At 54.6% G+C, this 21,120-nt stretch overlaps 1 protein-coding gene across 1 annotated transcript in view; it reads right to left on the reverse strand.

The window, feature by feature from the left end:
• LOC122701385 overlaps positions 1-21,120 on the reverse strand; it is a 161,433-nt gene that overhangs the window by 28,362 nt on the left and 111,951 nt on the right. Inside the window, exons 44-55 of the mRNA XM_043914303.1 lie at positions 20,348-20,374; positions 18,347-18,554; positions 15,218-15,384; positions 13,576-13,688; positions 12,426-12,507; positions 8,836-8,973; positions 6,808-6,970; positions 4,578-4,699; positions 3,885-4,025; positions 2,337-2,450; positions 2,099-2,227; positions 1,318-1,479 (exon numbers count right to left, since the gene is read on the reverse strand). Of these exons, the coding sequence (XP_043770238.1) occupies positions 1,318-1,479; positions 2,099-2,227; positions 2,337-2,450; positions 3,885-4,025; positions 4,578-4,699; positions 6,808-6,970; positions 8,836-8,973; positions 12,426-12,507; positions 13,576-13,688; positions 15,218-15,384; positions 18,347-18,554; positions 20,348-20,374 (1,566 nt within the window). The remainder of the gene's footprint in view (positions 1-1,317; positions 1,480-2,098; positions 2,228-2,336; positions 2,451-3,884; positions 4,026-4,577; positions 4,700-6,807; positions 6,971-8,835; positions 8,974-12,425; positions 12,508-13,575; positions 13,689-15,217; positions 15,385-18,346; positions 18,555-20,347; positions 20,375-21,120) is intronic.

The raw sequence follows: 21,120 nt of genomic DNA on the forward strand, positions 1-21,120 counted from the left end.
CCACACTCTGCATTCATCCTCTCTCCCTGCTTCACTCTTTCATAGCATTCACTACACCTGTCTTGGTTATCTTCTACCCACTGGACTCTTTGGGAGGGCGAGCACCTGGTCTGTCCCTTTCACCATCCTTGTCCCTGCACCTAGAACAGAGCCTGGCATAAGTAAGACCCACAAATGCTCCCTGAATGGATGGACAGATTGGGGGCTGGCAAACTTCGGCTCATGGGTCAAATCTGGCTCACCACCTGTTCTTGTAAATACGTTTTTATGGGGACTGGCCATACTCCTTCATTTACATGTCCTCCACGGGGGCCTCCACGGGGGCCTTCACGGCAGAATGGCAGACTTGAGTGGCTGAAACAGAGCCCATATGGCCTGCAAGACTGAAAGTATTTACTGTGACTTCCCTGGCGGCCCAGTGGTTAAGAATCTGCCTGCCAACGCAGGGGACACGGGTTCAGTCCCTGGTCTGGGAGGATCTCACTTGACACAGAGAAACTAAACCTGGGTGCTGCAACTACTGAAGCCCCGGTGCCTAGAGCCCATGCTCTGCAACAGGAGAAGCCATCGCAGTAAGAAACCCAGAACCGCACCTAGAGGATGGCCCCTGCTCGCTGCAGCTAGAGGAAGAATCCCTCACACAGTAACTAAGACCCAACACAAACAAAAATAAATACATAAATATTTTTAAGTAAATAAAATATTTACTATCTGGCCCTTTGCAGGAAATGTTTGTGGCCCCCGGGATTGTTAGAGAGATGAGAGGGTATGGGGAATGGGAAAGGGGAAGGATGGATGGATGGATGGATGGAAGGGAGGGAGGCTGGAAGATGGGGAGGCAGGTAGGATGAAGGAATGGATGGATGGATGGGAGGATGGGTTGGAAGGTGGGTAGATGAATGGATGGCTGGCTGGCTGGCTGGCTGGATGCCTGGCTGGAAAGATGGGTAAAAGGTGGGTGGAGGAAGGCAGGAAAGACCAATCAACTAGCTAACAAACTCAGGGGAACGTTGGGGGAATAGGGGTCCCAACCCCTCCCCCTAACAATAATGAAAACAGCAGCTTGGTTTACATGTTGAGCACTTTCCTGGTGCCACATCTTAAATCTCCCCATCACCCCACGTGCTGGAACCAACCACATCTCCCACTCCTCAGATGAAACACCAGAGGCTCAGAGAGGAGAGAGTCCTGCCCAGGGCCTCATGCAGACCCATGATGACCGCACCCGGCTCCCTCACTCACACTCCTGCCCTGGGCGGGCACCCTCCTCTGTCTTCACCGTCGGGTCCCTGAGCCCTTCCCCGGGGACAGACTCACCCTGGGCAGGTGGCAGAGCCCCAGCTGCAGGGAGTGGCGCAGCCAGTGGGCATGGTCGGTCTCCACGTCTCCCCGGAAGCTCTGCGTGGGGCAGGGGGCCCCAAGGATGCGCTCCAGCATGGCCTCTGCATGGATCTTGTCTGGGAGGGATGGCTGGCGCCTCTGGAAGGAAGGAGGCATCTTGGAATGGGGGGCTTATCCCGGAAGAGAGAAGGAGACCCTCACAAGAGGAGAGGAGATGCCAGAAACCCCATCAGAGCCCCAGGCAGCCCCAGAGCGGGCGTTTACACTCGGCAGGACCTCTGTTGGGAGGCTGAGGGGCTGTGGGCCTAAGGAAACTCAGAAGGGACGAGGGCCCTTCCAGGCCAGCTGCCCTCATCTCTCCATGGCCCAGCCCCTGCCCCAGGCTCTGCAGAGCAGCACTCAGCCCATCAGGAGCCCCAGGCAGATGGTGACTCTGGGGAGACCTTGACCCTGACACCTCTGGGAACCTGAGCTCCCCACCTCCCCCCACCCCTCCCCACTGGGCTCACCTACTCCTCGGTCTGCTCCCTGAGTGCCCGCCTCATGCTGGGCACCTTGCTTTCCTGACCTCCCAGCACTCTCACGACATTACAGGATGATTGTACCCATTTCACAGATGAGAAAACTGAGGTTTGCAATGGAGAAATTAATTGCCCAGGGCCCCCCAGCACAATGAGCACTTACACCCAGGACCCTATGGCCCCAGAGTCAGGCACTTTCTGCAGCTGGTGGGGCCACCCAGCTTCCCAGGCCTCACCTCATATGTCAGGTTCTGCTGTACCCGGCGTGCGTCCCAGGACAGATCCAGCCACTCGCTGAACACAGCTGGGGTCTGCGTTAAGGCCCCACAGGCCCTGAGGGTGCCCAGGCCCCAGGTGTCCTGGAGCTGACAGGGAAGGAAGAGGATGGCAGGTGTGACTGGGGCACAGGGGGCAGAACAAGGCCCGGGGTTTGGGGGCACCTGGCGCCGGGTCGGGAGGGCAGGCAGTGCATACCTGCCCAGGGTAGGCGGCCATGCAGCCGTCCCAGGAGGCGCTCTGCGCTGAGGACCTGTTGGCCCAGGTGAGCTGCAAGGCCAGTGGCTGCCCTCCATTCCAGGCAAGCTGTACCTGCATGGAGATGTGGCCAGCGGCAGGTGGACAGGAGAGGGGGGACGGAGGAGAGGCTGAGGTGCCCCCGTTTGTGTGTCGGGGTGGGGAGGTAAGAGGGAGGGAGGGGTGCAGAGCCTGGATGGGGGGGAAGGTGGAGAAGCTGGTGGCCCCTCGCCCACCCCTCTAGGGGATGGAAGGGGCAGGCAGGAGTAGAGACACTGACTTCTCTTCCGGCTCATGCCTGTAAGAGCGCAGAGCCACGCCCAGACTGGAGACCAGAAGTGTTTACAGCGTGGAAAAATCCCCATTCTCAACACCCAGACTCATCATTTCCCAGGACAGTGAAATCTGAGCCCCTCACTGGGGCCTGTGGGTTGAAGCCCTAATCCCCAATGTGACAGCATCAGGAGGTGTTGGGAGGCGATTAGGGTTAGATGCGGTGGGGTGGGCGGGTCATGATGCAGTCCGTGCTCTGTAAGAAGGACCCCACAGAGCTCTCTCCCCAGCATGTGAGGACACAGGGAGAAGGCTTCAGACCAAGAAGAGGGCTCTTACCAGAACCTGGCCATGCTGGCCCCTTGATCTTGGACTTCTAGCCTCTAGTCTGTGGTTTAAGCCACGCAACCTGTAGTATTTTGCTACTGGCCCCAGCCCATCATTTCCTCCGTGCTGGTCTTAACTGTCTCTGGCCCCTCCTGAAGCTCCCAGCCTGTTCCCACCTCAGGGCCTTTGCACTTGCTGCTCCTCCAGCTTGTCCCAGCTCCTCTTCATCCACAGGTCCTCAGCTGACAAGCCACCTTCTCCATGAAGCCCTCTCTGACCACCCCATCTAAAGTCCCCTCCCCGCCCCCCCTTCCCGGACTCCAATGATTCTCTTAGTACCGGCTTTACTTTCTTTATAGGGCTTATCACAACTCTTAATTTTTTATTCATTCATTCTCTGAGTTTTGGGCTTTTTGCCTGGCACACAGTGGCCTACTGTCTCCCATTTCACAGAGAAGAAAAAAGAAAAAAGGTGAGGCTGAGAGAGGTGCTGAAGACTGCCCAAAGCCTCCCAGTCAGATGCAGAAACCAGGCTGCCCTGTGTGAACCCCTGCAGTAACGAACTAAACAAACCAGCGCATCAGTGATGAACCAGACGTGCTCATGAACTGCTCCTCCCACTAAACTGTGAGCTTTATCAACGCAGGGACTACGCCCGCACCTCAACACTACCTGGCACACAGTAGGTGCTTAATACAGTCCCGATGAAGGAATGAATGCATGAAGGCCCCCCTAGGGTTCCAAGCTTCAGGACACTGTGATTCCAGAGACGTCCTTGTCTCTGATGAACAAACAAGATCCTCCTCCCCCGACACGTGGTCCCAGATGTCCCACCCGTGGCCTCAGCCATGTGGCTCACCCACCCCCAAGAGCTGTCTACCCAGGGCCCCGCGGCTGCTCCCCGCTCACCTGCCAGCTCTGCCTGCCGCCCCTGCTCTCAGCAAGGCCGCTGGCCTCGGCCCGCCGCCAGGAGAGGCCGAAGGGGTGAGCCAGGGCCAGGTGGGCGGCCAGCTTGCCCTTCCCCAGCCGCAGAGAGGAGGACAACGCCACCTGCGGAGGGGTCAGGCTGAGCGGGAGGCCTCCCCCAGAGAGGGAGGCCCTCCCCACCACCCAGCTCAGGCCACCTCCTTCATCAAGGTCAAGGGAGTGAAGGCTGCTGGCCCACCACTGGGGGAGGCCCTCTGGGAGCTTCAGCCCATTTTTCAGAGGAGTAAGTTGAGGCTTGGAGAGCAGCAGATAGGGACAAGCATATGACAGAGAGGGGACAGGGGGTTAGAGGCATTTCATGGATTTGAATCCCAGCCCTGCCTTTCACTAGTTCCATTCCTGTCTGAGCTTCAGTTTCGTCTATGAAACAGGGCTGGGGTGCCTGGCACACAAGAGGCCGTCGCTATGCGTCAGCCACTGGTCTTCCTGTTATCAGCCAGGTGGTGTTGGGACCCAGGCTCCCTGCTCCACCCCAGTGCTCTTCCCGTGGTCCTTTGGGGGCTGGGGCTCAGCCCGGTTGGCCCCATTAACGCTCCTCGGGCAGGGCAGGGCCCTGAGTATCCTGCTCAGGCCGCAAGCTGGGCTTCCCAGGTCCCCTTCCAGCCTGACGCCTACCTGGTCCTTGCCGTCCCAGCCCACGACCAGGTCATCCTGGTGACGGCGTGTCGAATGCTCGGAGGTCAGGCGGAAGCGGCAGTGCCGTGGCAGGGGGAGGGGCAGCGGGTGGGTGAGCTCCACTGGGCAGGGAGGGGCGTACAGGCAGGGGGCATGCATCAGCTTGAGGCCAAGAGGGTGCAGGGGGCCACTTTGGGGGCCACACATGCACGTAATCTGCACAAAATTCAGAAGCTTTCCCCTCACTTGGTCCCCATGCCACTCAACAGTCCATCAGCATCCCCATGAGAGCCCCATTCCAGGACTTCTGCAAGGAGGCCTTGTATCTCCTCCATCCAGAGGTGGACTTTGTTTCTCTGACCCTGGAACCTGGGCTGGCCTCGTGATTGGCTTGTAGAATTTGGTGCAGTTGACACTGCAAAACCCCAGCTTTGGCCTTAAGTCCTCAACTCCATCTGGCTCTCTGGAACCCCAGCACAGCCATTGTGAGAATAACCCTAGGCTGACCTGCCGTACACTGATGCCACATAGAGGAGAGCCTGGATGTTTCAGCAGAGACTGTCCCCAACCAGGAGACAGCCAACCAGCCCCCGAACAAGTAAGAAAGTGCAGCCGAAATCAGCAGCACCACCTATCCAACTTAGGGCCTGACCCTGACACGTGAGTAAGACCAGAGAGCTGCCCACAGGCTCATCAGCAGTGATAAATTCTTATTATTGTAAGTCACTGAGTTTGGGGTCATTTGTTACACAGCAGTAGCTGATGGATACACCTTCCGATATCACTCTCGGGTCCCTCACACACATGGTTACCCCGGGCACTTTGACTGTTCCACACCCACCTGGTCACACACAGCTGCCCCATGCTCCCACAGCCCATCGCTGAGCCCTTATGGCCTCCTGGCCCTCGATTTTCTTCCTTCATCTCTGAAGCCTGAGCCCAGCTGCCCTGACCTCTGGCACCGTCTGACTCTATCCCCAAAAGCCACCAACTGCTCCTGCCATCCTAGACCTCCCAGAGCAGGAGGCCACCTGAGACTCCACTGCAGACAAAGACCACCTCTGAGCCCTCTGGAAGGGAGCTGTCCCTACATGGACCCTGGGGAGCTATGCCCAGAGATAGTGGCTCTAAGCTGGTCACCTGGTCACCAGTCCAGGGAGCACGGACCACACGCAGAGCCGCAACCCCTCACTCCCTCTGGTTCCTGACCTGCTGGTTCCGGTGCCCGGCAACCACACAGCAGGGTCCATAGGCTGCTCGGCCCATCCACGGGCCCCCTGAGCATGCACACACTCACACACGCACACACGGGCACGCACAACATATACTACCGTGGCGTGCTGAGGATCCTCTCATTCCCTCTGCCTTGCAGGGCACACATGTGGCAACCCTGATCACAGGGAACCCCCCTGGGCCACCCAGCAAGCCGTGCCCGCCCCGGGCCGGGGTCTGCACTGCGTCTCCCACTTGGCAGGCCAGCAGGTCAGCTTCTGCTCTGTGTACGCAGACGCCTCAAACACTAACTGACAGGCCGTGTGTCTGCACGGCCCCGTGGGGACGGGGCTGTCTCCTGGAGGGCCTCAGGGGGCCACGGGTGCCCTCGCAGGGGCCACACTCGCCTCCCCTGCCAACCTGCAACCCCTCGGGGATGCTAGGGGTCGCCACATCTTCCACGCCCTAACCTTGCCCTCCTGTCTTACCACACTCAGGATAAACCCCAACTCCTCGTCAGCGGCTGAGACCCTGTGTGTCCTGGCTCCCCTAACCTCTCCCACCTCATCTCCGCCCCTCTGCTCCTCCCATCAATCCAGTCCAGCCACACTGACCTTGCTGCTATCGCTCCAGCCACAAAGCCTGTTCCCACCCCAGGGCCTTTGCATCTGCCGTTCCTCCTCTTCCACCCACGATGATCTCCCCAGAGCTTCACCTTCTCGTCACTCAGGGCTCAGCTTGAAAGTCACCTCCTGAGACAAGCCTTCCCAGATCACCCACCTGGAGGAGCACCAACCCCCCACCCCAAAATCAAACCCTGCTTGTTTTCATAGACGTTCTCACTCCTGGAGACACTCTGATGTTATCTTGTTCAGTGTGAACCTCCCTGAGATCTGGGTCCCGGGCCATCCTGCTTCCCAGTGGACCCCCAGCGCCTGGAACAGTGCCTGGGATAAGCAAGCACTCAGTGACGATGCTCTGAGTGAATGGGTGGATGCGTGGCCCTCGGGAGACTCACCCTGCAGACCACGGGTCCCGGTGGGCTTGAGGAAGGGCCCGGAGAGGCTCCCATTGAGGGCCAGGCCCTGCCCGTCCCACAGCACCACATGATGCAGGACTCGGGTGTCACGGGCTCGCTCATATGAGGTCTGAAGGACCAGCTCCCCAGGAAGGGCATGGAACTGGAAAAAAAAAAAAAAGATGGAGCTGGGTCACTGGGGAGCCCAGCCCGTGTTCCTGCTGAGGGTAGCAAAGGAGAGAAGCTTTCAGAAGAGGAAAGACAAGAAACAACGCTCTAATTGTTTACTGGACTGGCAGATACCGTAACGGAGTCCAGCAAAGGGGTGGAAGGGCTGTGACAAACCAGAGACTGATGCCCCCCGTAAAGAGGACAGCCGCCTCTCAGCTCCACTTCCAAGCTGTGTGGCCTTGGGCCAGTTTCCCAACCTCTCTGAACCTCAGTTTCTGCATCTATAAACTGGGGTAAGAATAACAGGGCTGACTTCAGTGAGACACGGGGAGTGATGTGCTCAGCCCAGGGCTGGACCCGTGGACGGTGCCACGAGGGCCTGCTGTGGTTGGTAGAAAGATTTCCCCAACATTTAATGAGCTGGTGTGATGTCCCTGACCCAGGGCTGGGGGTTGGGGGACCCCCAAGATAACCAAGACTGTACCTGGCCCTTCAGGGGCTCCAGGCTGGTGAGGAGATAGTCACAGAGTCAGAAAATGGTGGGGCAAGGTGACAAGAGAAGCCATGGAAGATATTCAAGGGGGGAAAGGAACACAGAGAAAGAGCCTGCTGGATAAAACAGGGAAGGGCATTCTAGGCAGAAGGAACAGCCTGTGCAAAGGCTCAGCAAGGGGCACTCTCCCTGCTGTTGGGTGCCACAGGAGGATGGCAGAGGAGACTTTCAGGGGGAGGAAGGGAGTTTACTCTTAAATGTCTCTAAAGCCCATCACCACTGCCCCCATCTTGGTCCAAGATACCATCCTTCTTAAGACCCTGCTCACAGCTTACTCACTGGTGCCTCTGCTGCCCCCTGTAGGTCACTCACCACACAGCAGCCAGAGGAGTCTGAAAGTACCCTTTGGATCAGGTCCTCAAATGCCTCCAATTTCAGAGAGGATACAATCCCAACTTCTCTCTGTGGCCTGACTCACCCTACATAATTAGATTCCAACTCCTGCCTACTATTTCCCTCTCACCCATTCTGCTCCAGCACAGCGGCCATTCCTCAAACGTGCCAGTCATTCCTGCCCCAGGCCCTTCGCACGTCTTGTTCCCTCTGCCTGGAATGCCCTGTCACCAGGTTTCCAAATGGTTGGTATCTGCTTGTCATCTCAGGCTAGCTCCCGTTGTCACCTCCTTAGGGGGGCCTTCGCTGGCCACCTAAATAGCTCCCCAGTCATTCCCGCTCATGTCACCCCACACTGCAGGCAGTTTCTTTACCATCTGAGCCACCAGGGAAGCCCTTTTCTATAGTAGGCATCATCAGCTGGTGTATTTTCTTATTTGATTTTCTTTTTGTTGTTGGTCAGCCTCCCTACTTTTGGTTGTTGCTTAGTCACTAAGTTGTTCCTGACTCCTGTGTGACCCCATGGACTGTAGTCCACCAGGCTCCTCTGTCCATGAGATTTTTCAGGCAAGAATACTGGAGTGGGTTGCCATTTCCTTCTTCAGGGGATCTCCCCGACACGTCTCCTGCCCACATCTCTGATGCATTGCAGGCACAGTCTCCCCACTAGACTACATTCGATGAGAGGAAGGACTCATCAGTCTGCTCTAAGCAACATCCCCAGCTTCTGGAACAGTGTCTGGCCTCGCACCTAGTAGATGCTCAGTAAATAACATGAAAGGGAGTGGGGGGGAGGGAAGAAGGGACATTGAGACCAGCTGAGAATCCATTCCAGCAAATTTTGCCCACATCACAGCCCATCCTGCAGTGGATCCTCCCAGGAAACAGGACAATTCCTTGTTTCTCAAAGGGCTGCCCCAGGAACATCCCCCCGTACCCCCGCCACCAAGACTGCCCTGGCCTCCACGCACCTGGGGGAAGGTCTGCTCCAGCTTGATGATGTTGGTAAGGGTGTTCTTAGCAGCTGTGAGCCCGGCGCCCATGTGGAAGTGATGCTCCTCCACCATCAACACAAATGTGCCCTTGGCTCCACCCTCGGAGTATCGTAGCTGGGTCAGAAGGAAAGCAAGGCAGATTTCCTCACTCAAGTCTCTGACAGAACATTCAGGAAGGTGCTGTAAGTAGGCTCTGCCTCCCAAATCCCCCAGACTTAAAGACCTACAGCTCCCTGGGTGAGATGCATTGTGATGACGTGAGGTCCAGGAAAGATCCCCTGGAGGAGGGCATGGCAACCCACTCCAGTATTCTTGCCTGGAGAATCCCATGGACAGAGGAGCCTGGCAGGCTGCAGTCCATGGGGTCGCAAAGAGTCAGACATGACTGAAGTGACTTAGCACGCATGAGGGTCCTAAGCTCAGGTAAGACCACCAGGTGTGGCCAGGACAACAATCTCCGCATGCCCTTCATGCTCTAACACTGACTTGCAGATGGCTACCAGCATGCAGCAGGCAGGCATTCTAATTATCATTGTAAATGGGAGGGGGCAGTCTAGAGCAGAGGACAACACACAAACAGTGCATCAAACAGACCGGGACTCAGGTCTGGCTCTTCCAAGCGTGGGGTGAATGACCTCTAGCTAGTTCCATAACCCCTAGGACTTCACTCTCTAACCAGATAAACTGGGATGATGAAACCTACTTTATTAATGTGCTGACATGAAAACTATATGAAATCATGTGCTAATTTCCAGGCTGGTTGAAGAGCAGAATCACTCAGGGCACACGCTAAAAATATAGACTCTGGGCCCCCACCTAAGACCTGTAAAAACAGCCTCTAGAAACTGGGTCAAGAATTGGTATTTTTAAGAGCTTTCCAGAAACATCAATAGTTTAGTGACTCCCCTGTCAAAAATGTCCGACCTGAATCACACCTTACACAAGCTATCTGACAAATCCAAACAGAGGATTTTTGCAAAACGATTGCCTGGACACTACAAAATCGTCCATGTGGAAGTTCTCTTTCTTTTTTAAATTTAACTATAGTTGATTTACAATATTGTGTTAGTTTCAGGTATACGGCTTCAGATTCTTTTCCATTATAGGCTATTATAAGATATTGATTACAGTTCCCTATGCTATACAGTAAATCCTTGTTGTTCAATGCAGGAGTTCTTTAAGGTGGTTAATGATATGAAATGTTTAGGGGGAAGTATATCAGTACCAGCAACTTCCTTTGAAATGCATTAAAAATTAAGGGTGGAGAGCTGTGTGATAAAGTAGAGGGAAATATGAATGAAAAAATCTAGGTGACAGGTATGCGGGTATTCGCTAGGAAGCTGTTTGAATCTTTCAGTGTCTGAAAAATATAATAATAAAATGTTACAGGAAAGAAAGGCAGGTGGTAGGAAGAGAATTGCTAGATCAGGGTCAGTCTTTGGGCCAAATTCAGCCCACTGTCTGCTTTGTAAACGAAGTTTTATTGGAACACAGCCAAGCCCATTTATTTACATATCGTCTATGGCTGTTGTTTTGTTATGGCAAAATTGGATGGTGGCAACAGAGAGGGTATTGTATATAAAGGCTAAAATATTTATTACCTGGCCCTTTACAGTAAAAGCTTGCAGACCTCTGTCCTAGATATTAAGAAACTAAAGAGACATGACAACTGAATGCCCTGGGTGATCTTGAACTGCATCCCAGATTTAAAACAAACAAAACAGCTCAGAAGGACCTTATTGCGAAAGAAGAATTACTGCATAACTGGGAAATTTTATGATGAGCTGTACACTCAACAACAATATTATGTCATATGTCAAATTTCCTGAATTTGGTAATTCTACTGTGTTATACAAGAAAATACCCTTGTTATAGGAAACACCAGCTGCAGTATTTAGGAGTAATGAGATGCCTCCAGAAACAGCTCAATATTACTCACAATACAAAAATATGTGTGTGAATGTATAAAAGTATATAACATATATAAGTATAAATAGAAAGACATGGCAAGATATTAAGACTTGGTGATAAAAGATAAATACCAGGGATGTTTGTACAGTGAGAGGACTACTGTTAACCCTGCTGGATGGTATATCTGAGAGTTGTTAAGAATGGTACAAGTGAACCTATTCACAAAACACAGTCACAGATGCGAAAAACAAACACGGTCACCAAGGGGAAGGAGAGATAAGTTGGGAGGTTGGGGCAGACATACAGGCACTACCAGAGATAAAATAGGGAGCTAGTAAGAACCTACTGTATAGCACAGGGAACTCTACTCAATACTCTCTAGTGACCTTATACGGGAATAAACTCTAAAACAGAGTGAATATATGTATATGTATAACTGATCCACTTTGCGGCACAGCAGAAACTAACACAATGTGTAAACGAACTATATTCCAATAAAACCAATTTTAAAAAAGAGAGCAAAGAGATCCTAACAGTTGTCATCACAAGATTTTTTTTTCCTTTTCTTTTTCTGTATCTCTCTGAGAAAACAGATTTAACTAACTCATTACAGTCATTTCACAGTAGATGCAAGTCAGATTAATGTGCTAGACGCACTAACAGGGCTACATGTCAATTACATCTCAATAAAACTGGGGGAAAAGCCAATTGGTAAATGGTCACTGCCCTACAGTACCTTTCCTATAGATTGGAAATTATTCAGAACAAAAACTGGGGGAAAACTCAGAGGCTCCCTGAATGATGGTGAGTCAAGTCTGCAGAGCTCTGAGATTGTGTGTGATGCGCTGGTACACAGCCTGGCACACAGTAGGTGCTCTATAAGCAAAGTCAGCCTGGGCCAGAGCAGGGAGGGAGGTGGGGGGTGCTTTTTACAAAGCTGGGTGGCTGGAAGGATAAGGAAGTGACCAGCTGGTGTGTGCACTCACTCATTCACTCATCCCGTCATTCATTCATTCATTCCCTCACTGTCTCTCACTGAGCACCTCCTGTGTGCTGGGCCCTAGGCCAGGTACTGGGCACACCTTCCAGGATCTCCTGCTTCAGGGAGGAGGAGCAGACAGAAAGAGACAATGGCAGCACCAAGGGAAGGGGAATCGTGGATCTCACTGGCCCTCCCGTTCACGCCGGCACCCCCAGACCCTACACACAGAGCAGACGCCTGAGTGAGAGAGATCCCGGGGTTCCAGGTGATCACGGGGCTTGCGGACACAGGGCAGGAAGCCACGCAGAGGCCGTGGGAAAGGCCGACGGGGCACCTGGGAGGTGAGGCTGGCTCAGCCCAAAGGCTGCGTCATCTGATCCGGCGCCCGGGAGCGTGCCAGGCTGGGGGGAGGCGGCGCCAGGCACTGATGGGCAAGACTCCCCTGGCTCCTGGGGGTATCATCGGCCCCGCTGCGGGCTGCAGGGCCGGCCCAGGAATGTAAACCCGGGCCTGTTTAGGAAATCTGGAGCCAGGGGTTTCTGAGGGCGGCCCAGCGGGGCCTGCTGCAGGCTGGGGGACACATGTGATGTGTTAACACACATGGCCCCAACCCTGCCTCAGGCAGAGCATCTGGAACCAGTTAGGGGCTCAGGGGTGGCCGGGACACGGTTACCTTCGCTGAGGCGGAGGCTCTGCTGGGGCAGCGGCCAAGGAGGACAGGGACGTGATGCCGGCCGGAGAGCCGCAGCTCTTTGCTGGAAGCAAAGAAGGCGTGAGAGGCCTGGTGTGAGGGCGCCCCGTGCAGGCTGGGTCGGGACCAAGCCAAGCACCCCAGCAGAGGGCTGGAGACCCAGAAACAAGGGAGCAACTCAAAGAAGGGTTATTAACATGCCCGGAGGCCTGATGGCCATGGGGTGCAATGGTCAGGGCTGCAGCAACCCGCGTGTGCATTCCAGCTTGGCCTCCGCCTGGGCCTGGCATGGTGGGCAAGTGCCTCCGTTTCCCCTCCAGCACAGGGGCTAGGTGGTACTCAGCGGCATGTCTTCTGTGGGCCCAGCCATGGGCCCCCCTCGCTTTGGATAGTGAGCTTTATTTAAACACAGCCCCCTCCTGCAGCCCTGGGCTCACAGCACCCCTCCTTCGCCTCCTCAGGCCAGGCACTCATGGCTCCCCATTGCCACCTGCCCCGGGGGCTGCCCTGTTTGGGGATGCCTCTACCCCAGGTGGGCCAACCTCAGCACGGCTTACACCACCGGCCACACCACTCATCGTTGTGGGCTGACCCACGCATTACGGAAGGTCTGGCAGTAGCTGTGGCCCCCGCCCGTGAGGAGCTGGTAGACCCCACCCCCGCCTGGCTGTAATAACCGGACTTTTCCCCAGACACCGCCCAACACCCCCCCGGGTGAGAACCACTGGTCTATATCATTAACAGTGGCTTCCTCATCGCCCTCCATCACCTGGAGCCTGGTGACCCACCTGACTTCATCTGAGTGTTAAGAACCCTAACCCCAGAACCAGGCACCCCAGAAGGTTTCCAGACTGAAAAGCCATCCTAGTTACTATTCGAGGCCTGGGATGCATTTAGCTTGGGAGAGTAAGAACTCCTCGTTCGTGTCCCGAGCCCCAGCGGTCAAAGATGTTTTATTAGCTGTGTGACCTTGGGCAAGTCACTTGGCCTCTCTGAGCCTCCCTTGCCACCTCTGTGCAGTAGGGCTGTGGGGAGGGTTTGAAGCAGCGCTGTGGGTTGGGTGCTCAGCTGAGGCCTCTCCCTCACCCGTTCCTCTCCCCTCGGGGCCCCCAGAGTGTGGCAAAGTCCTCACCTGAGTGCCTGGTTGTGGCCGTGGACGTTGAGGACCAGGCTGGTTTGAGAATCGCACGTCAGCTTCAGGGAAGCATGCATCTCTTCCTTTTCCCAGAGCTCCCGGAACATGAGCTGAAGAGGGAAGAGGACGGGGTGAGGCGGGGGGGATAGGCTGGGAGTGGGGGGCCTGAGGACCCTCACATCCCTGTCTGCCCACCAGCCTGGCAGGGCAGATGCCCATCTGCCTTGGCCCCATCTGCCCACCCTTGGATGATGAGGACCCCTGGGCCTCTCAGTGAGGACCCCTCACTGCAGCACAGGTTGCCAGCCAAGGGTCTGCAACGTCCACCTGTACCCCAGACATCGGCAAAGAGCCGGCATCCTACAGACCTCCCCACCGCCCAGGCTGAGGGCAAGGAAAGGGGATTCAGATGAAGCGCTGCTCAGCTGTGGGTCACGGTGACTCAGACCCTCTGCGGGAAGAGTGACATCCTGGGCCCCTGGGCTCCGGGAACTGCTCCTCCTCCCACGGCAGCGGGGAGTGAGGGGCAGGGGGATTGCCAGATAGCCCAAAACAGCAGGCTGGAAAAGATACTTGGATGGACATGCTCCGTGGCTCGTGAGGGCCCCACTAAGCAAGTTGAGATCACACCAAGTACACTGGCCCACTGCATGGGGACTCAGCACAGTTCCTGTCTTGGAGGGTGTGGGGGCGCATCTCAGGGAAGGACCCGGTACCAAGTCTGAGTCCCTGTTTTGATGCTACTTGCTGCATGACCTCGGGCAGGTCACCGAGAGACGGACCTGTGACCCAAGGATGCTGCTGACTGCAGCGGCCAGCGTCATCAGCACCACCAGGGCAGCAAAGGCTTCTGAAGCATCCGCTCCAGCCACACACCATCCCAGGGGCATCACTGGTACCGACTCACTCCATCCTCACAACCCTCACACTAACAGCACAGGCATGACACCTCCTCTGAGCATGACACCTCCTCCGAGCAGCCTCCCCTGGTTGCCCCTCTAAAGTACCTCCCAGCCCGTCCTGCTTCCTCCCTCGCCAGAAGGTCAGCTCATGAGGGCAGGATCTTTAGTATATTTCCTTCCCTGCTGTGACCCCAGCACTTAGTACTGCCCCAGACACATCACACATCCCCATTTCACAGAGGGGCAGGCTGAGGGCGCAGAGAGACTAGGGAATCTGCCCAAGGACAGTCAGCCAGCAAACGGCAGAGCTGGGGCTGGCCTCCAGAGACGGCATGTGTGACAACTGTGTTGCTCTGCATCTTACTGGGGTGTTCGGAGATGAGTCGCTGCATATAGGACCCTCAGATCAGTGCCAAGCATGCAGTAGGCGCTGCACAAATGCACGCTGGGCTTCGATTCTGATTAAAAGGTGGGAGGGACACAGGGCCAGGAGCTGGAACACAGGCGCAGGGGCCCGTCCACACCAGCCCCACGGCGGGGAGCACAGAGGCCGCTGGTTACAACTATTATCATTATTAATAAAGCCTTTGCAAACTGTAAAGTGCTGGGCAGACACAAGGCAAGACCATTGGCATCAACTGTGCACACAGTGGTCCTCTGCCCCTGGGAATAGGATGGGAGTTGACAGAATTAGCAGGGGAATCTGCCCCTGCCTGGGCTGGCCACCCACGCCTCACCTGGCTGGCAAAGGGCAGGCCCAGCCTCCGGAGAAGAGGTGCCGTGTGGCTGACATTCACCACCAGCTCCAGGGGGCCATTCACTGGCTGGGCCACCAGGGCTGCCGCGTCCATGCTGATCCCACCGTCCCTGCCTTGGAGGACCACACAGGCCTGCGTCTGGGTCTCTAGAGACAGAGAATGGCAAAGGCTGCTGGGAACTGGGGTTCATTTCCCTTTCCAGTTTAGGGTCGCACCCTGTGGAGACCAGTGAGACTGACCTGAGCAAGCCTGTCACCTCTGAGTCCCTGTGACAGCATCTGTCATGAGGCTTCCCCCAGTCTTGGCCTGGCCAGCTCCTTCTCTCATTGGAGTCACTGCTGCTATGACACCTCCTCCGAGCAGCCTCCCCTGGTTGCCCCTCTAAAGTACCTCCCAGCCCGTCCTGCTTCCTCCCTCGCCAGAAGGTCAGCTCATGAGGGCAGGATCTTTAGTATATTTCCTTCCCTGCTGTGACCCCAGCACTTAGTACTGGCCCAGACACATCACAAGTGCCCAGAACCTGAGGGAGTGAACAAACTGATGACGCTTTTCTCCAGGGTTAATACAATATCAAATCAATATCAAATGATATTGACCTGCAGCTTGCCTGGCCCAGGTAGAAGGGTCTGCACCCTCCCCCAGCATGTGCGGGTATCTCTTCGAGTCTCCTGCCTCCAAGTTAGGCCACAGCTCAGCTCAGCAGACAAAAGAAACCCCTACATGAAAGGAGATTCTGGGATCTCGCTCAGCCCGTCATTACCTGGGAGGCTCTCCTTGGCAGACAAGGACCAGCTGGCAACTCTGAGCCTCGATTTCCTCACCTACAGAGTGGGCACAGGCTACCCACATCGAGAGACATCGCCAAGATTAACCAAGATAACACATCTGTGTGCTGGGCACACAGTAGGTCTCATGAAGGGTCTGTCTCCTTCCTTCACAATGCATGTCCAACGACGTGTACCTACTATGCGTGGGGCATGAGTGGGGAGGGAACACACTCAGTCCCCGTGCCCGGGGAGGTTCCTGATTGTGGGGACACCAAGAATGTTGACACCAGGCAGAACATGCCCCCTGAGAGACTGGCACAGCAGTGGGGGAGATGAGAGGCCACTGTGGCTGAAGGCCAGCACACCAGGCCTCCTGGCCCCGGGAACTGGGGCCGTATGGAATCATTCCTGGGACACCTGTCCCATCACTGACCCACCACATCCCCAACAAACCCTCCCTCAGAGCAGTCTGTGAGGTCAGCTCACACTAAGACAGTCCCCTGTCTGATCCAGGTGCCTGCTCACCCTGCAGGAGGCTGAGAACTAAGGATGGAAGAGTTCGAGGCCAGAAGAGGACCATCCAGGAGACTCGGGGCCACCCAGGGATCAAGATCTCTGCCATCTACACGGGGTCGGGGGGATCAGAGGGTGGCTCTGGAGTCATGCTGCCTGGATTCATTATGAGCCAGCTGTGTGGTATGGGACAAGTGACTCAACCTCTCTGAGCTTCTGCTCCTCCCTTGCAGAACGGGGATGGTGTTACTCACCACTCCCTCATACCCATTCACTCAACAGATGATTAACTGAGCACTTACTATCTGCCACTCTGCAAACAGACAGAGTGGAGTGTGGGGTGGATGGAATGTGGGAAGTGAGAAATAAGAATATTTAAGAAGTGAGTTACACAGCTTGTTAGAATGACAAAGTCTGGGAGAGAGGTGGGGAGAGCTGGAGGGAGGTGGGGGTGCAAATAAACAGGGGAAGGGGAAGGCCTCAATGAGGAGATGATATTTGAGAAGTAGGTGGTGAGAGACTGTCTCCTTGTTTCTCCCACAAGAAGTCATGTGGGGAAGAGCATTCCAGGCAGAGGGAACAGAATGTGCAAAGGTCCTGAGGCAGGAGTAAGCCTCATGTGTTGGAAGAATATCGAGGAGTGGAATGAGCAGGGGTCAGGAAGAAGTCAGAGAGTCTGGGTCCTCAGGACCCAGAGGCCCCACTGGGGGCTTCAAGCTTCCCTTGGTGTGAATGGGCTTGTCGAGCAGACTCACTGAGTTCCTATGTACTGAGAGCTTGCCTCAGTGATTATATATGCAGTAATCACTCAATCAAGGCCGGCTCTTGGGACTTCCCTGGTGGCCCAGGGGCTAAGACTCCACAATCTCAATGCAGGGAGCCTGGGTTTGATCCCTGGTCAGGGAACTAGATCCCACATGCTGCAACTAAGAGCTTGCATGCTGCAACCAAAGATTCCATGCGCCACAGCTAAGACCCAGCACAACCAAATAAATAAATAAAAATAAAATTCCTCATTAAAAAAACCAAACCAGACAATAACAAAAACACTCTCTTATTACTGTTACGTTCCCTTCCTCCTCCAATATGGGTTAAACTATTTCCCCTTAAAAATTATGCTTGAAGTCCTAACTCCCAGGACCTGTGGATGCTCCCTTATTTGGAAATATGAGTGGTGGCTCAATTGGTAAAGAATCCACCTGCAATGCAGGAGACCTGGGTTCAGTTCCTGGGTCGGGAAGATCCCCTGAAGAAGAAAGTGGCAACCCATTCTACTCATCTTGCCTGGAGATCCCATGGACAGAGGAGCCTGGTGGGATACAGTCCGTGGAATTGCAAGAGTCGGACACGACTTAACAACGAAATCACAAAGCAAGCCAAGGTGAGGCGCTGAGCTGGGACGGACCCTAATCCAGTGGCTAGCATCCTTACAGAAAGAAGAGAAGAGGCAGAGACCGGGGGGCAGAGACCAGGGTTATACAGCCATAAGTGCAAGGACGCCTGGGGCTACCGGGAGCTGGCAGAGGCAAGTAAGGGTTGAATCTTAAAGACTCGGGAGGGAGCACGGCCCTGATCACACCTGATTTCTGACTTCTAGGCTTTAGAAGTTGAGAGATTAAATTTCTGTTGTTTTAAGCCACCCAGTTTATGGTATGTTGCCTTGGCCACCCTGGGAAGTGAATACGCGCTCCTTTAAGAGTCAGGTTCCAAGGCCAAGGGCATCCTGGTTAGTCCTGTAACTCAGGGTCACGCTGGGCCTGAGGCTGGCGGGCAGGTGTCTGTGTAGGGGGGCTGACTCCTGACCCCGGGCAGGGTCCGGCCGCCTTACTCTGCATCTGCAGCTCAGCGCCAAGGCGGGCCTCTCCCGGGAACCCCGCCTGCCGCAGGGCCCAGCTGTCGTGCTCGCTCCAACCAGAGAACTCCAGGCGCCCATCGCGGTGACGGCAGCTCACGGAGTAGTTCAGAGACGTGGACCCTGCAGAGATGCGTCCTGAATTCTCAAAGCCAGTGCGGCTGCTGTCAACGTCCGCGGAGACCTGGAACAACACCCAGGAGATGCCGGACCACCCTGAGCAGAGAGAGCCAGCCTGGCCCAGCGAGGACCAGCTCCCACAGACCCCGGGGTCTTGTACCGTCCACACCACTGGGGTGGGAAGAACCAGGGCCCTGAGAGAGCAGGATGGAGAAACAGCTGGGCTACACTTGGCAAACTTCACACGTGCTGTTTGGCATTATAGGGCAGGGAGGTGCCTGCTGAGGAGTGATTGCTCGTGGGTAACAGGGTTCCCATCTGGGGGAATGAAAATGCTCTGAATTAAGAGAGTAGCTACACAAATTTATCAGTGTACTAAATACCTAAATTATACAGTTTAAAATAGCTCACGGGACTTCCCTCAAAGTCCAACGGTTAAGAATTTGCCTTCCAGTGCAAAGGGTGAGGGTTTGATCCCTGGCCGGGGAACTAAGATCCCCATGGCCAAAAAAACCAAAACATAAAACAGAAGCAATATTGTAAGAAATCCAATAAAGACTTTAGAAAATGGTCCACATAAAAATATCTTTAAACAAAATAAAACAGTTCAAATGGTAAAGATGTATTTCACCACAATAAAAGTTAATAATTTTTTTTTTAAAAACCTTTTTTTTGGAAAGTTAAAAATATACAACTTGGAAAAAAAAATATATATATACAACTTGGAAGACTTTAGACAAGGTGTGAGCTCTCTAGATCCCCTTACAGTTCACCAGATACACTGGAGTTCTCCACGGGGCCCCAGAGGCTTTGAGTTTGCAAGCACCCCACCATGGGCAGCGAGCTAATCACTGAAGCCAGAACAGCATATGAGCCATCGTGGGCAGAACACACAGTGTGTGGCAAGCAGATCCCTGCCGTAAGTCACCCGCTCTATAAAGCAGGAGGAGTCACCCCATCATTCAGCCATGCTGACTGAACACCTACCACTGGCTGGGTCCTGTTAAACCTTAGGAGGCTGCCACACGTGAGACAGACAGAAATGTCTGAACTTGTACATTACCACATGGAAGTTAAAGACCAGCAGTGGGAGTCAGACCGGGACAACACCAAAGGCATCACGTGTCGGATGATGGGAAGTCGATGGAAAAGAGAAAGCTGGGGAGAGGCTAGGAAGGGCACGGCACGGTAAAGCTGCAGCTACAAGGTCTCTGGTCCCAGTTCCTGCTAACAGTTGGTCTCCGACCCCAGTTCCTGGCACAGAGCCCATACAGCCTTGTAGACGGAGTGATGGGGGTGATAGGAGAATATGACACGGAGCTCATAGGTCCCTTGGGATTTCCTGGGTGATAGGAGAGTCTTTGTTCTAATGAGGTGACGCTAAAGCTAAATCCCTGCTTTAAGTCACCTGCTCTATAAAGCAGGGGAGGGGGCTCTAGAGCGCAAGAATGTATAACAGTCCTGAGGGCACGGCCGGGTGAAGGAAATGAATACTGAAAGTGAAAAGTGAAGGGAAAGTCGCTCAGTTGTGTCCGACCCTTTGCGACCCCATGGACTGTAGCCCCCCAGGCTCCTCTGTCCATGGGATTCTCCAGGCAAGAATACTGGTGTGGGTAGCGGATCCCTTCTCCAGGGGATCTTCCCAACCCAGGGATAGAACCCAGGTCTCCCGCATTGCAGGCAGATTCTTTACCAGCTGAGCCACCAGGGCAAAATGAGCATCAGCCACCCCAATTTCCAGATGAAAAGACTGAGGCTCAGAGGGAGGTCTGAAGCTTGTTCTACCATCCCCTTGTCTCCGAGGTACCTCCAAAAAGGTTTGTTGAATGAATGAAAGATTTCCATTATCACTGCCACTCGCCAAGGCTGACCTGAAGGGCCACCCTGTCCTCCACCCACAGCGTCCGCAGCGCGGGCATGTTGTGCTGGAGTCTGCAGTCCAGGGAGACGTGCTCTGGCCACCGAGTGAAGGTCAGCTCCTCGGACACCTGTCAGGGTGGAAGACATGGGACCAGGGCCATCGGGCCTGTTCCCAGCCCCACCAAGCCCGCCCTCACCCTGGCAGAGCCCCCCACCTCTTTGCCATCCACTCCGACCCGCAGGCCGTGTCTATAGCTGGGCCCGAGCCTCTCGTTGGTCAGGTACAGCAGGATCTGGGCTGGGAGGGCCAAGGGGTTGGGCTGAGGCAGGTTGTGTGTGAGCAGCAAGTTCACCTCCTGCTGGGTCTATAACAGAGCGAGAAAAACCAAGACTCACTAGAGAGATCACCAAGAGATATTTGCAAACCTGTGTTCATAGCAGCACTCTTCACAATAGTCAAAGGGTGGAAGCAACCCAAGTGTCCACTGATGGAAAAATGGATCAACAAAATATGGGCCATTCATACAATGCAGTATTATTCAGCCTTAAAAAGGAAGGAAATTCAATAGAGCTGGGGAGGGGGGTGGGGCGGGAAATGAGGAGTTGTTAAATTGTGGGTAGTTTCAGTTTTGCAAGATAAAGAGAGTTCTGGACATGGACGGTGGTGATGGCTGTGCAACCACGTGAATGTATTTAATGCCACTGAACGTGCACTTGAAAGTGGTTAAGATGGTAAATTTTGTCGTGTATTATACCACAATGAAAATATT

The sequence above is a fragment of the Cervus elaphus genome, chromosome 10, assembly GCF_910594005.1.
Source record: "Cervus elaphus chromosome 10, mCerEla1.1, whole genome shotgun sequence".
Taxonomy (NCBI): Eukaryota; Metazoa; Chordata; class Mammalia; order Artiodactyla; family Cervidae; genus Cervus; species Cervus elaphus.